At 40.9% G+C, this 16,163-nt stretch overlaps 1 protein-coding gene across 4 annotated transcripts; it reads left to right on the top strand.

Annotated features, from left to right (window-relative positions):
- The first annotated feature begins 2,462 nt into the window (after positions 1–2,462).
- SELE (selectin E) lies at positions 2,463–14,863 on the top strand. 4 transcript variants are annotated; one of them, XM_065554587.1, is made up of 16 exons: positions 2,464–2,674; positions 3,407–3,486; positions 4,260–4,646; positions 5,131–5,238; positions 5,377–5,562; positions 5,964–6,149; positions 6,909–7,094; positions 7,615–7,800; positions 8,560–8,745; positions 9,266–9,451; positions 9,561–9,746; positions 10,186–10,371; positions 11,337–11,456; positions 12,763–12,784; positions 12,895–12,967; positions 13,358–14,863. In XM_065554587.1, the coding sequence occupies exons 2-15, from the start codon at positions 3,450–3,452 to the stop codon at positions 12,950–12,952; spliced, it is 2,220 nt and encodes a 739-aa protein (XP_065410659.1). In that variant the 5' UTR covers positions 2,464–2,674; positions 3,407–3,449; the 3' UTR covers positions 12,953–12,967; positions 13,358–14,863. The 4 variants fall into 4 exon arrangements, with proteins under 4 accessions (XP_065410661.1, XP_065410662.1, XP_065410659.1 ...); XM_065554589.1 differs by lacking the exon at positions 5,964–6,149 and having other exon boundaries at positions 2,463–2,674; XM_065554590.1 differs by lacking the exon at positions 9,561–9,746 and having other exon boundaries at positions 2,463–2,674.
- The last annotated feature ends 1,300 nt before the right edge of the window (positions 14,864–16,163 follow it).

The raw sequence follows: 16,163 nt of genomic DNA, 5'->3' as shown, positions 1-16,163 counted from the left end.
TAATGTATAGTCAGCCAGGGGTAGGCTGGACGGCTTTTCTGGCATTAATATCAAGGATTCCAATAAACCAACCAGACCAGAGGTAAACATTTTCAAAAGCGCCTAAGTGGCTTAGGAACTGACCTCCCATTTTCAAAACTAGCATAGGCACTTAGGAGCCTAAGTCTCACTGAAGGATAGTGAGTCCCTAAGTCGCTTTTGAAAATGGGCCGTAGGCTCCTCCTAAAGCATTTGAGGTTTTACAAAATGTTATCTGAGATCCATTGGTCCTTGACATCTCTAATTTGTCAAAAAGTTTCTATAGTTGATTTTATTTTCCGTTATATGAAATTGAGATAAAAACAAAATAGGGATGAGTTAGAAGTGATTTGATGGAAAGGCTAATAATAATCCACTCTGAGCCTTCAACAGAAAAAAAATGGCCGGGGTTACGAAAAGAGGCAGTTTATTCAGCCAAAGCAAACAGCCTTATAGGGGTTTTTGTATGCCACAGGGATATTTTTCCTGCCAAAGCTGCAGACAAGTGGTCTGGTCTACCACTCTGCAGGAAAGATATTTTAAACTAATAAGTCTACACCTTCCTGGATTTCCCCCCCCTTCTTGTAAATCCACCAACAATAGTGTTGTTTTGATAAAAAATTTTCCACTAGGCAGCTTCTAGCACAAAAGAGGAGGTTTGAGTATATGGACGTGCCAAGTAGGAAGCTCATAAAAAATGTTAGAAAAAATATAAATTATTTTTTAAACTTTCTCACTGATTTCAAAGAGTATTGAAGCTCTTCTGGCTGGGTCTGTGTCTTTGTATACATAATAATAAATGATCAGGAAGGTCATACTTAAACTCATCATTCTTATTAATTTGTATTACAATACCACTTAGAGATCCCGGATGAGATCGGAACCCCATTACACTAGGAACTATACACACACAGTGAGAGAGAGTTCCTGGGCTGAAGAGTTTACAATTTAAATAGGCAAGGCAGAAAAAGGCTGGGAGAAAGGAAGGATGATTATTCCAATTTATAGATGGGGAACTGGGGCACAGACCCTGATCCAACACTAATTGAGGTCAATGGGAAGATTCCCATTGATTTCAATGGAACTGATCAAGACCGGAAGTCGGTAGCAGGACCAGAAACTGAACTCAGATTTCCTGAGTCCTAGCCCAGTGCCTTGTAATGGTTGTGGAAAGCTCTGATTGCTAAGTGCACATTGTGTACAAGAAATATCTTGTCACTCAATAATTTTGCTTTGGTCATTGAAAGAATTTGATGAGGACTGGGATCAGCACAGTCAATATTCTTTGTTGGATCTTTCTTTTCTCTGTCAAAGTCAAAGATTGAGCATTGTGGCCAGTTATTGAATCATGGCTATTTCTTAAACATTTCACTGTTTCTGCTGTAGTGCAAGGCTATCTATCTATCTATCTATCTATCTATCTATCTATCTATCTATCTATCTATCCCTCATTTCTGACGCATTTACCACCATGACACCTAAGGCTGGGATTTTATAAGGTTCTTAAGGAGTTAGATGCCCAACTCTCATTGCTGTTTCAAGGGCACATTTTACAAGAAGTATTGCTCACAGAGTAATTAATGGATTAACTTGTCAATCCTTGGAAAATTCATTCTGTACTCAAACAGTAACTGGGGTATGTTTGAGGAGGACACATTGCACTATTCATCCATAACAAAGAAATTTTGATCCTCCTATTTTAATTGCAAAATTCAACTCAGCTTTAACTTTAGAGTTGTTAAGATATCCTCATAATGAACATCTCTTTAATATATTTACAATGCATGACTCCCAGGAGAGTGTGAGGATGATGTGGGTGAAATGCTGAGTAAATTTCTGTATATTTCAGAAATATAATCATTGGCTAAGATTTTCCAAGTTTCCTAGGAGATTTAAACACACAATTCCCATTGAAATTAACAGGAGTTTTGCATCTAAAACCACTAGCTGCCTTTGAATATCTCCGCCATTCATGTTAAACACCTCTAGAAATGTAATAGAGATGGAGGATGGTTTTTTAGTAAAGTGCCACTTCCATCTATTTTGATTCTCATTTCATGCCCGTCACCCTGGTATCTGAGAACGTAGGGGAGTCAGTAAATTATATGTTTCTTTCTTACATTTCTGGAAAACACAACTCAACTTTACTACTGTATGGAAGGTGGATGTGGGGGGAACAACGTGAAGCTCGCTATGGTCAAACAAAACAAACACAGCCACGAGAACAGAAAAGCTGTAAGGAATCAGTTCACCCACATACTAAGATTAGTTGAGTGTGAATTTTTATTTTCTTTTGATATCCTGGAATTGTGCATTAATTTGAATTAAAATCTAAGGTGTTGGTGTGTGTCTGGGAGAGGAAGGCATATGGGTGTGTATTTGTGAGTTTTGGCATCATGGCTATACTTTTTCCTGGGGAATTTTTCACTTTCTTATTAGGAGATATCCTCTTAGCTACGTCACTGGAATTTCTAGGAAGTAGGAGCTGATAGAATAAAAAGGCTGCGAGCTGAAGGCAAAGGGTACACACTGACTGGCAGCTCTCCACTGAGTCTTAGCATAAGAACCACTGCAGTGACTTAGCAAAGGAAAACAGTCACTGAAGACACATCTTTACCAGGCTGCTACGTAGCACCAGGCATCACAGCCACAATCTGTAAGTATAATAGCCTTTCAAGTAGTTTTAGTTTTGTTGTATTTCATATCCATGCTTGGCAGAATTCAATTTTTATTTTTGTATAATTTTGATGAATAAAAAGTTTAGTTTATTTTTAAGCATTTTAAAGATTTTTTTATTGATTTAAATTTTCACACTTGTGCAAAATTATGGGGAATCAGAAAGTGTGTATGTGTGTCTGTGTGAGTCAGACAAGAATTATTTCATGACAATAGACATTGAGATTCAAAAAGTTAAAGCTTTATAACAGTTAAAACACAAACTGTCAATATCTTGTGTCACAATTTACAAAATAAAGATCCTTAAATCAAACTCTAAGACGTTCTCAAGCAGCATTTTTCTTACTTGAAATCAATGTTTATTGACTTTTACTGATAAAAATTGAATCCTTCCAAAGGTATTCATATCTTAGCTGAGTTCATTGTCAGTGATCTCAGCTCAGAGCTGTCAGATTCAGTCAGATCTGAAATAACACTACAATGTCCTGTGCAAGTTACTTTAATTTCCAGTCCTCCTCGCCATTAAGATCTGCTTTAGACAATACACTAGCCGAGTGGAGAATCTTGCTGTTTAACCCCGTAAAGTGATTTGTGAAATAGCATATAGGAAAGATGCTATAGACAATAACGTTGTATGATATTATTGTATCGCAATAAGTTAATATCAGTGCTTAAACCATGTGCTGTAATCCTGCATGTTTGTTTTTTGCAGCCATCTCTTCAAAGAGCAAAGTGAAGAAAAGTTCTCCAGAAACATGATTGGCCTGTGGTTCCTCTCTCTTCTCACTTACGGTAAGTGAATGTGTATCTGAGTGGAAAACAAGTTAGACTGGAAGTAACAGCACTGCTGTTTTCTCGCAGCTTCCTTCTGAAGTAAATGGGGGTGCAGTAGCTGGGTTAAGTTTTAGGGCAGATTTGCACAGAAAGCATTAGATGGCATGGCATGCTTCCTCTCTCAACTGCCAAAGCCAAAAGTGGCCCCTATGTGGGGCTGTGCAGCATACCCACCCAGTGTGGGCAATGACTGGACACATCCTTGACAAGCTGGAGACCCTACATTTGATATTGACATGTCTGATTGGGAGACTATTGTAACTTTGTATAAAGCAAATACACAGACTCAAATACCTGCACATATGCAATATCCACTGAGATCTAGATATAGTCTTCTTTAGAAAAAAGCAATTAGGTCTAGGTTGCTGTAGAAGTTATATCCAAAACGTAGCATACAGGTGGGATCCCTAATTCAACAGCGTTATTTCTCTTAGCTCTTGGAAGAGCATTTTGATACTGACATCTTGTATGTTTGGGCTAAATTTCTGTGCTGTTTTCATTCCTCTCTCTCTCTCTCTCTCTCTCTAACATTCTGGTATTTTTCTGTATTTTTAAATATCTCTGTGCTATATACTGCAGTTCTAGCTGCTGATGCTCTTTTTCTGTTCTAATTCTTCCTGGAAATGCTCTTTGTAAAGCAGAATGATATAAAGAGATAAACATGGCCTTTGATAACAGAACAGGAAGCACAGGTAAAAGGATACCAACTTCTCTGCATCTTCTCTTTCTAGGACTTATGGTGCTTGAGGAGGGCAATTGCTGGACATACCACTATTCAGAAAAAAATATGACCTATAAGCTTGCGGAGGAATGGTGTAGGAAACACTATACAAATATGGTTGCCATTCAGAATAAGGAGGAAATTGCCCATCTGAATGCATTTTTACCCTTCAATCCAAGTTATTACTGGATTGGAATCAGAAAGATTGATAATGAGTGGACCTGGGTTGGAACAAGAAAACGGCTGACTGAAGAGGCTAAAAACTGGGCTCAGGATGAACCAAACAACAGAAAGAATGACGAGGACTGTGTTGAAATCTACATCAAAAGAGACAAGGATGCAGGCAAATGGAATGATGAAAGATGCAACAAACAGAAGGTTGCCTTGTGCTACGCAGGTACAGAATGCAATCAATCCCAAAGAGCCTATATGATAATAAGAAAATGGATGTTTATTAGCTAACCTATATATATACATTAAACATTGTTACTGTATTAGGCTTAACTTTAAACATGTGAGTGGTCCACTGAGGGCTACTCGCTTGCTTAAAACGAATAATGCAGAACTTAGAGCCTTTATTAAATCATGTAAAAGTCTATTGTTCTTTTGTGATTTAACTTTTGATATAAGTTGAGTCTGTTTCCAGCCACAGGAATACTTTTGTGAGTGGCTAGGTTCAACTGTCTTGGTTTCTGAAATGCTGGGATGCAAAACCAATGTAATTTCAAATGACATAACGTTCACCCTCTGTTTACTTTTGCAAAGTATTTATTATCCAGAGTGTGTTTTCTCCTGGATAAGTAAAGCACTGCAATGGCTTTAAACAGATTAACTAGTAAAGGGGATAGATTGTTTTATAACCATGCTGAATTTCCTTCTAGCTTCCTGTAACCAGTCTTCCTGCAGTGGCCATGGTGAATGCCTGGAGACCATTAACAATCATACCTGCCTCTGTGATGCTGGATTCTATGGGCCTGAATGCCAGCATGGTAAGATTATTTCTTAATGCCTTCCAAACAGGGAGATGTGCATGTCAGCTAGTTTTCAGTAGGTCTAGCTAGTTTGATTATTTCATTTGCTGTTGAGAAAGTGGTACTGACTGTAGGCCTGCTTGTGTCCCTTTGTAGTTGTGAGTTGCGACCAATTAAAAGAACCCGATCAAGGGACACTGGAGTGCAGCCATCCACTGCAGACCTACAGCTACAACTCATCCTGTGAGGTTCAGTGTGCAGAAGGCTATGAATCAACTGGGTTTGAACCAGTCTGGTGTACCTCTTCCGGAAACTGGTCTGCACCCACTCCAGCATGTACAGGTAAATTCTCAAGGAACTGTAGGTCAGATCTCAACTGGCATGAATCCTTATGGATCTGTTGACTTCAATGCAGCTTTGTCCCTTTACAGCAATGGAGGCTCTGGCCCACTATTTTAATATTAAATTCTTAAAGTGAATTGGGTTTCAGATTGACAGATCTGTGGCCTACAGGCCTGCCTTTGTCCCAGAAGAAGTACAGTTCAGGGAGAGGCATTGACTTAACCCTGCCCTAGATAGCTCTACACTGTCTCTGCCCCGGTCACTTTCTTAACCTGCAGGGAGATAGCTTCACTCTCTAATGCCAAGCTCCTGCCAATGTATATTCTGTTACCATGAAGAAGAAAAGTTTTTCCCTTAGTTTGCTCCACACTAAGCTCCACGCTATTCCATGTGATTTGCAGTTGTGCAGTGTGATGGCTTAAAGGCTCCAGCTCATGGCTCCCTCACATGCTCTCCCGCCTCTGGGAGCTTTCTGTGGAATTCAACCTGTGAGTTTGCCTGTGAAGAAGGGTTTATGTTGACGGGATCAGACAGGCTGCAGTGTGGCGCTTCTGGAAAGTGGGATGGAGAGCAGCCGGAATGCGAAGGTACCTTTCTTTATCACTGCCCTTCCCAGTACACAGGGCTCTCACTGCTTGTGTAGAGTGCTGCTGTGACATCCAAACTAACCGCTGATGTGCTCTCTGTGTGTCTCAAAGTGCTTTCCAAAAGAAGTCAGTATCATTGTCCCCATTTTACAGATGTGGAAAATGAGGCGCAGACAGGGGAAGTAATGCTTGTGAGCAGCAGACTTCCAAGAAGCATGATTGCATACCGCGAATGTTGTGCGTTTAAGATTAAGCAATTCCTATCAAGTGCTTTGAGTGCAGAAGCTTTGCAAAGCCCATCAGCTAGATAGACTGATAATATAAGCTCTTGATTTTCACGTAGCACCTTTTTTCAGAAAGGCTGAACTTGAAGATGCTTTAGAGAAAAATCACTGAAAGATCATTACTCCCATCAGAGAAATGCAGAAGGCTCTGGAGTGGGATCTGGTGGACATCTGTCAGTACCAGAAATGGGGCATAATTTAGAACCTTTTTTAGAGACACTTTATACATCTTACAAGAATAGATTTGTATTTTGGTTACATGTTATGAAATACTGAGACATTCCGAAATCCCGTGTCCAGTCCCTTGAGACACCCAGATCCCACTGCTCCTAGTCACTTTCTTAGCCTGCAGGAAGATAGCTTCGCTCTCTAACGCCCAGCTCCCATCAATGTATATTCTGTTACTATGCAAAAGAAAAGTTTTTCCCTTAGTTTGCTCAACACTAAGCTCCACGCTATTCCATGTGATTTGCAGTTGTGCAGTGTGATGGCTTAAAGGCTCCAGCTCATGGCTCCCTGACATGCTCTCCCGCCTCTGGGAACTTTCTGTGGAATTCAACCTGTGAGTTTGCCTGTGAAGAAGGATTTGTGTTGACAGGATCAGACAGGCTGCAGTGCGGCGCTTCTGGAGAGTGGGATGGACAGCAGCCGGAATGCGAAGGTACCTAAGATTAAGCAATTCCTATCAAGTGCTTCGAGTGCAGAAGCTCTGCAAAGCCAATCAGCTAGATACAGTGATAATATAAGCTCTTGATTTTCACGTAGCACCTTTTTTCAGAAAGGCTGAACTCTAAGGTGCTTCAGAGAAAGATCACTGAAAGATCATTTGTTTCAGATCTGAAATGCATGTTGATTTGGAGTGGGGTCTGATGCACATCTGTCAGTACCAGAAATGGGGCATAATTTAGAACCTTTTTTAGAGACACTTTATACATCTTACAAGAATAGATTTGTATTTTGGTTACATGTTATAAAATACTGAGACATCCCGAAATCCCGGGTCCAGTCCCCTGAGACACCCAGATCCCACTGCTCCTAGTCACTTTCTTAGCCTGCAGGGAGATAGCTTTGCTCTCTAACGCCCAGCTCCCATCAATGTATATTCTGTTACTATGCAAAAGAAAAGTTTTTCCCTTAGTTTGCTCCACACTAAGCTCCACGCTATTCCATGTGATTTGCAGTTGTGCAGTGTGATGGCTTAAAGGCTCCAGCTCATGGCTCCCTGACATGCTCTCCCGCCTCTGGGAACTTTCTGTGGAATTCAACCTGTGAGTTTGCCTGTGAAGAAGGGTTTGTGTTGACGGGATCAGACAGGCTGCAGTGCGGCGCTTCTGGAAAGTGGGATGGAGAGCAGCCGGAATGCGAAGGTACCTTTCTTTATCACTGCCCTTCCCAGTACACAGGGCTCTCACTGCTTGTGTAGAGTGCTCCTGTGACATCCAAACTAACCACTGATGTGCTCTCTGTGTGTCTCAAAGTGCTTTCCAAAAGAAGTCAGTATCATTGTCCCCATTTTACAGATGTGGAAAATGAGGCGCAGACAGGGGAAGTAATGCTTGTGAGCAGCAGACTTCCAAGAAGCATGATTGCATACCGCAAATGTTGTGCATTTAATATTAAGCAATTCCTATCAAGTGCTTCGAGTGCAGAAGCTTTGCAAAGCCAATCAGCTAGATAGAGTGATAATATAAGCTCTTGATTTTCACGTAGCACCTTTTTTCAGAAAGGCTGAACTCGAAGATGCTTTAGAGAAAAATCACTGAAAGATCATTACTCCCATCAGAGAAATGCAGAAGGCTCTGGAGTGGGATCTGGTGGACATCTGTCAGTACCAGAAATGGGGCATAATTTAGAACCTTTTTTAGAGACACTTTATACATCTTACAAGAATAGATTTGTATTTTGGTTACATGTTATGAAATACTGAGACATTCCGAAATCCCGTGTCCAGTCCCTTGAGACACCCAGATCCCACTGCTCCTAGTCACTTTCTTAGCCTGCAGGAAGATAGCTTCGCTCTCTAACGCCCAGCTCCCATCAATGTATATTCTGTTACTATGCAAAAGAAAAGTTTTCCCCTTAGTTTGCTCAACACTAAGCTCCACGCTATTCCATGTGATTTGCAGTTGTGCAGTGTGATGGCTTAAAGGCTCCAGCTCATGGCTCCCTGACATGCTCTCCCGCCTCTGGGAACTTTCTGTGGAATTCAACCTGTGAGTTTGCCTGTGAAGAAGGATTTGTGTTGACAGGATCAGACAGGCTGCAGTGCGGCGCTTCTGGAGAGTGGGATGGACAGCAGCCGGAATGCGAAGGTACCTAAGATTAAGCAATTCCTATCAAGTGCTTCGAGTGCAGAAGCTCTGCAAAGCCAATCAGCTAGATACAGTGATAATATAAGCTCTTGATTTTCACGTAGCACCTTTTTTCAGAAAGGCTGAACTCTAAGGTGCTTCAGAGAAAGATCACTGAAAGATCATTTGTTTCAGATCTGAAATGCATGTTGATTTGGAGTGGGGTCTGATGCACATCTGTCAGTACCAGAAATGGGGCATAATTTAGAACCTTTTTTAGAGACACTTTATACATCTTACAAGAATAGATTTGTATTTTGGTTACATGTTATAAAATACTGAGACATCCCGAAATCCCGGGTCCAGTCCCCTGAGACACCCAGATCCCACTGCTCCTAGTCACTTTCTTAGCCTGCAGGGAGATAGCTTTGCTCTCTAACGCCCAGCTCCCATCAATGTATATTCTGTTACTATGCAAAAGAAAAGTTTTTCCCTTAGTTTGCTCCACACTAAGCTCCACGCTATTCCATGTGATTTGCAGTTGTGCAGTGTGATGGCTTAAAGGCTCCAGCTCATGGCTCCCTGACATGCTCTCCCGCCTCTGGGAACTTTCTGTGGAATTCAACCTGTGAGTTTGCCTGTGAAGAAGGGTTTGTGTTGACGGGATCAGACAGGCTGCAGTGCGGCGCTTCTGGAAAGTGGGATGGAGAGCAGCCGGAATGCGAAGGTACCTTTCTTTATCACTGCCCTTCCCAGTACACAGGGCTCTCACTGCTTGTGTAGAGTGCTCCTGTGACATCCAAACTAACCACTGATGTGCTCTCTGTGTGTCTCAGCTGTGACGTGTGAAGCAGTGAACAGGCCTGAAAACGGCTTTGTGGAATGTACCAGCCGTCATCCAGAATTCACCCACAACTCGGCCTGTGAGTTCCGTTGTGAGGAGGGCTACCGATTAAGTGGATCACCCGCAATTCAGTGCACAGCTCAGGGAGAATGGTCAGAGCCCTTCCCAAAGTGTGAAGGTAGGTCTTTGTCCTTTCAAAATAATCAAGTCAGGCTCAGGAGCCTAGGTATCTGTTACAAGCATGACACCTCAAACCCTGTGTATTAAAGAGTAAGGCCAGCTCGTGAGCTGGTGCAAATTGGTGTACCACCATTGAACTCAACGGAGCTACACCAGTTTGCATAAGCTGAGGATCTGATCTAAAGTGATTCCTATTAAAGTCTTAAAGTGCAGAACATTTGAAAAAACAAGTTAGCTTGATACATTAATACTACCAGCCCTTTACTTTGCTGAAGTCTAATATATTTTAGGAAAAACTCACTGGAAGGTCATTTATCCCAGCAATGAAATGCAGATGGTGAAATATGGTGCACATTTACTAGCACCAATAGTGGGACCCAGTTTTGGACATTTCTTAGAGTCTTCGTTAACCGTTTGTATGTGTTTTTGTATTTCAGTTGCACAGTGTGAAACCCTGATACTCCCTGAGAAGGGCTCCATGAATTGTTCACACCCACTTGGGGATTTTGCATACAGCACAGTTTGCGAGTTTAACTGTACAGGGGGATGGTTGCTAAATGGCTCTAATGTACTTCAGTGCGGCGCTGCAGGGAACTGGACTGCAAGTCAGCCGACGTGCGAAGGTATTTTATGTGTGTTTTTACTTGTGACTAGGTGCTGCAGAGGCCTGGCCTTGTTATTAGATGAGAATCTAGGGAAGGATGGGATGCAATGACTTTTGTCATTTCTAGCGCTGGTCAGATATATTTTTTCCCATTGAAAATATTTGACTTTTTGTTAAAAATCCCAAAAACTCAGAAATTGACATTTTTTGGTTTTCAGCTAAAAATTTTCCTGTTTTTGGCTTTCCATCGAAAAATTGAAAATTTTCAAGGAAAGCAAACAATTTCTGTGACAATTTTCATTGGGGCAAAAACCTAATTTAAAAAAAAAAAGCATTTAGACTGATTTTTTTTTGCCAGCTCTAAATACCTCATAACTGACATATTTTCAGGCTAGAACCAAATAGCTCACTTCTATAAGTGGTCGCAAATTATGAGTGGGATTTAAAAAAATGTTCCATCTTAGCTTAACTCTGCTCTTATCCAAGTCAACGGGAGTTGTGTCACTGATTGCAATAGGAGCAACAATGGGCCACATTGAGCACTTTCAAAAATCCCACCTATCGTCCCTAAGATACCTTTCCTCACATTGTGTCGTACGTTACTCCTTGAGTCAATTCATTGATTTCAGTGGGACTGCTCAAGGAGTCAGACATTACTCAGTGGGAGTAAAGATATCAAAATCTGACCCTAAAGATCCATTCAAAGTAACAAGGGACCCTGCAGAATTGCATCCCTGCTAACCTGCCACCAGTTAGACGGGACTATTTTCAGCATAAAGCTTTCAGCCATTGTTTGGCATATGCAGAGGCTTTCCCTGCCCAGTCCTGCGTACAGCAGGTGCCACCACTCAGTGTGAGAAACCAAAAGAAATAAGCAGCTGTCCTGCTGCTTGGAATAGGACTGAATGGAAACGGAACAAGCAGAAAGCACTTCAGAGACTGTGCATTCCTCCTGAGCTCATAGGATCTTCTTTGCCTTCTTAGCTCCCCAAGTGCCTGAAGAACTGCTCAGTTACGTCTCTGTTGGAATAGCAGCCACCGGAGCCTCGCTCCTGTCGACGGCATCATTCCTCATTTGGCTTGTAAAGCGCCTTCGAAGGAAAGGTGAGATACTGTCCCAGGTTCATCTCTTTATTTGCACCCTCTGTAGAACTGGTTGGAAATTTTTCAGAAAAAAAAAAAGTGGAAACTTCAGTGAGAAAATTCCCATCTTTGTTGAAATTTTTCAAATTTCCCTCGAAATATTCCATTTTTAGGTTTTTGACAAAAATCTCCCCAAATTCAACAAAAATGAAGAATTTTCATGTTCTCTGAACATTGCTGCAGAAAATAAAATACGTTTTTCGACCAGCTTTAATCATTAGCAGTTATTGCCAGGAGAACTGACCAGGGATCAGCCAGGAGGACATCAACCAGAAATAACACTGGTGCCTCCAACCACTATTGCTCAGTATGCCAGATAGGGCATTTGCAGTGTTGTGGTAGCCGTGTTGGTCCCAATATATTAGAGAGACAAGGTGGGTGAAATAATGTCCTTTATTGGATCACCTTGTTTCTAGAGATATGAATAATGACTGTTATAGAAACAGATATCTATAGAAACAATTATGACTGCAGAGCTGAACAAATAATTCAGAGCAAATAATTTATTTGTCAAATGGAGACTCTCTTTCTTCTCACAAGTAATACATAAGCCGTTTATGCCATTTTTGATTGCTCTGCATTTTAAAAATTATTTGCTGACTACTTTCCTGCTCTGCAGTTTGCTCACGGTTTGTTACAAGCATTTGATATTCAAAACATGAGCAATGCTGATTAGTTCTAATTGGACAAATCAGTCACATGGTATCTTTCATTTCCCTGATTATATGAGACATAAAATCAGGTTTCCAATGAAACAACTTACATTTACAAGATGAGAATTTGCTTCCCAGGAATATTCCCTAATATTCACTTAAGATGCATTATTTCTGTTAATTTTCCTGACAATCAATATGTTTGTTAGAATATGAATGGAACATGAATGCAAGAAAGCTACAAAGGCACTCTAAGAGAATACACTGTGTTAGTTAGGCAAATATATGTGGAGCGTTCATTGAGATACCTGTTCAGTCCTACTAGTAAGTACTGATTTCTCACAGGGAGCAGAGGGGCTGGTCCTAGAGGCCCAGATGTAACAAGTTGCTCTGCTCATGGGTTATAACATTTTGGGGAACAGCTTCCAGGTCTAAGGCCATTACAGGTCGGAAGGGTTATGGAGAAGAGGTGATGATACCTCGCCTCAGCCTATAACAGATTTCTGTTGTTAAATCAGTGGGGTAATTCTCCAACAAAACAATGAAATAAATAGCTTGCAAGATGGAGATGATCATTTCCAGAATGCTAATGATATTATCTTTTTCTCTTGCAGCAAAGAAATTTACTCCTGCCAGGTACGTTGTATTTAAAAAAACACATGAGAAGCATTGCAATCATTCTTTGCTAACATCACACTGATGTACAGAACAGTTGTATATAAATCCCTCTCCTCTATATCTTACAGCAGCTGCCAGAGTCTCAATTCAGAGTGTACCTTCCAAAGCACTGCTCATCTAATCTAACGCCAAGTGACTCCGGTAAGATACGCAAGATATTTACACTCATAATTTAGCTTCCTTTTTAAAACACAAACAAACATAGAACGCACTGCTCTTTAGAATGACCTTTAACTGCTGTGTATTTCCTGCAATGAGATTAACCCCTTACTTACTGTGGGACACCTAGCATATGTGCTGTGGTGATGATGCCATAAAAGTACCCAGAGATTGACAGATTAATCGATTCAGCGATGGCCATTCCTACGACTAAAGGATAATTGTGTTAGGTTCTGTGCCCAACCTTAGGAAATAGTAGAAACTCCTTTACAATGTGGCTATGGGCCAGATGCAAAAGAGCTTTGGAATAAGGGAATACAAACCTGTGCCTGTATCTTCCTCTTTTAAAAAGGAAATCTGTTATCTCTGCAGGAATTGAAGCTATCTTCACGGATGCCTCAGAGCCCCTCAGGAAATGGAGCTATGCAGTCCTCAGCAAGCGGCCAGGTGTTGATACATCTTGCTGACAAGATGATTAGCCTTGGATCTTGCTACTAAATACTGAGCTCAGTCGTCTGGTTCTGCCACTGAAGACAAGCAAGCTCGCGGTAAAACCCTAGCTGTTTACCAAGAGACTACATGGGTCCTGTCAACGTACAGCTACAGTGATTGGGAGATCTATATTCATGCTCTGGATGGGGACAAAATAAGCTGCTGTCTACTCCTCTAGGGTCAGTCTGTAGGTACCAGGGTGGAGTGAACACTTTGCAATATACGTGGTTGGAGATCTCTCCCATGGAAACACATGGGTCCCATTTTTAAAGAAAAATAGTTAGAATGGGAAATATTTGTGGAATTGCCTTATAAACCATTGATTTGGTTCACTGGTAATTGTTGAAGTAAATGTACTGTAACAATATGTCACAATTAATAAATCTGCCTGTAACACTATGGTCAGGGTGTTTTGCTGCAGTTCCTAGCGAGTTTTTATATTGTAACTTTAAACCATTGCTAATGGGAGCACTATCAGAGTTAGTAATTATGCCAGGCAGTCTGGTTCGTGAATGCAGCAAGTAGACCTGAAACAATTTCATCCCCATGGGATTAAGTATTGTAATCTATAGAAATAAATATTTAGTTTCTTGTGCACTTTATTCTGCATGTAATTCTATACTGTTTGTAAATCGTAGAACTGCTGTAGGATATCTGCCCTAGAGTTCAGGATCATATATGTTCTGCAAAAAGTATGTGACATCTACTCTGTTCAGATAAAATAGCCTGTTGTATAACGCAAAAGGTAGTGACTACAGACCTTCTGTGTACTTATTCCTTTAAACTTATCTGTCATTTAGGGACAGACATGATTAAAGGCCTGTATGTGCATTCATGTGTGTCTGAACATAAGGACATAACAAAACACTAGATAGAAGTAAAATACCATGTATTAGACCTTTGGGGTCTAATCCTGCTCTCATTAACACTGATGGCAAAACTCCCGTTAATTTCAACGATTCAGGAAAAGGCCCTTCATAACTTACAAGTTGTTCTTTGTGACACCTTCATGAATAGTGTGTTTGGTAACATTGCATACATAATAGTCCAATGGAAAGACCTGAGGTCATATTTTAGTGGCTGATGTTTTTGTAAGAAGCAGTTCTGTGGGACTGAATATTTGGGGGCAGAGCTTCACCTGATATAAATTGTCACAGCTCAATCAATCAGAGGTACCCTTTTATGTCTGTATATTATATAAATATAAACTGGCAGCACAAGAAGATATTTATATATAATGAATATAATCTGCTTAGGTTTTATATTATCAGTATGGTTTTGAATAAGTTATGTATTTAATGTATTTATGATTACACAGTTGTGGCTGCTTTTAATCTGATGCTCTATGTGATGTTGATAAATAAAATGGTTTGAGATTACTGCTTACATTTTGGAAATGTGTATTATTAGTCTTTGTATAAGATATGTGGATGTTGCTTCAGTAAAAAGCTCCATTTAAAAAAAAGACACAGGTAAAAGTGCTTGGGGCTGTAGAAAGTTGGCTTGCTTACATTCTTTGTTTTCATTCTTTATATTCATAAAATGTCTGAGGTCAGAGAGTAGCCAGAAGATGGCGCTCAATGCCAACCACTGCATGGCCGCCAAAGCACCATGGTATAAACAGCCCAGAAAAGTATCCAAGGTGCTGAATTGCAAAGAGAACGGCTTGGGTACATGGTACATAAGACAGGTGCCTGCGACAGCAATGAGCACTGGAAGAAGGAGAAACATTCTGTTGACCATGTGGCAGGTGGGAGATGAGAACAGAAGGAGAAGTAATCAGGCGACATGGGTATATATCAGCTACCAGAATCCAGAATAGACCCGCACACCACATGTGTGTCTAGCATCCCACTCTGCTGGATTTTTAACCATATACAAGGAAAATATGGGGATGGAAAGTCTGGTGAGTATGAGTGCTATCCTGGCAGTCTATGCAATCACACTCGAGGAGGTCTACTTGTGCTAAGCAATAAGGAAACACAGTGCCGAGTTATGGAGTCTAGCCACATCACTGGGGTAAAGCTGCTCATTTATTGTCAATGTAGAGTTGCATACAGAGTCACTGTCAACATCTCTCACTTTCTCTCTCTCGCTCAAACACACACACACACACACACACACACACACACACACACACACACACACACACACACACACACACACACACACACACACACAGCATTCCCTGACCTCCCACAAAATCCACAGATGTTCTGGTTCATTTGCACACAGTCTCATGCGGGCTGACAGTCCTGCCATCACAAACTCGACAGTTCATCGTTTACTTTTTGATGAGGACCAGCAAGCATCCATTTCCATGGTGAGTTATTTTTCATTATCTCACACATAGAAATGGATCTGAAATGGTGGCAACAAATGAAGCATAAGGTTGCAATAATGCTGAATGCAGTTTTGGGCTCCATACACGACGGCATCATGTTGTCTAGCAGGGAGGTAAGAGTTCTTCTCTGTGTTTATATGACATGGTCAGTCTTCTTACTGAAGCCCATCTATGGGAAATCATATGTTACAACGTGATCTTGAGGATTTGTTGTAATTAATACAGTGTGGAACATGACTTAGCCCTAAGTATAGACATGTACTGTCATGTTTAACATTGTGTCAGCTAGTCATGGTTGACCCTAGGGATAACTACAGACAACTGACATGATGTTAAACATGA

The sequence above is a fragment of the Chrysemys picta genome, chromosome 8 (genome assembly GCF_011386835.1).
Source record: "Chrysemys picta bellii isolate R12L10 chromosome 8, ASM1138683v2, whole genome shotgun sequence".
Lineage (NCBI taxonomy): Eukaryota > Metazoa > Chordata > Testudines > Emydidae > Chrysemys > Chrysemys picta.
Note: the sequence above shows the minus strand (reverse complement) of the source record. Positions and strands in the feature narration are given on the sequence as shown.

Coding starts and splice junctions, on each gene's coding strand:
- SELE (XM_065554587.1), top strand. CDS start 3,450: ATGATTGGCCTGTGGTTCCTCTCTCTTCTCACTTACG. Junction 11,457..12,762: donor AAAGCGCCTTCGAAGGAAAG/GTGAGATACTGT, acceptor TTTCTCTTGCAG/CAAAGAAATTTACTCCTGCC. Junction 12,785..12,894: donor AAGAAATTTACTCCTGCCAG/GTACGTTGTATT, acceptor TATATCTTACAG/CAGCTGCCAGAGTCTCAATT.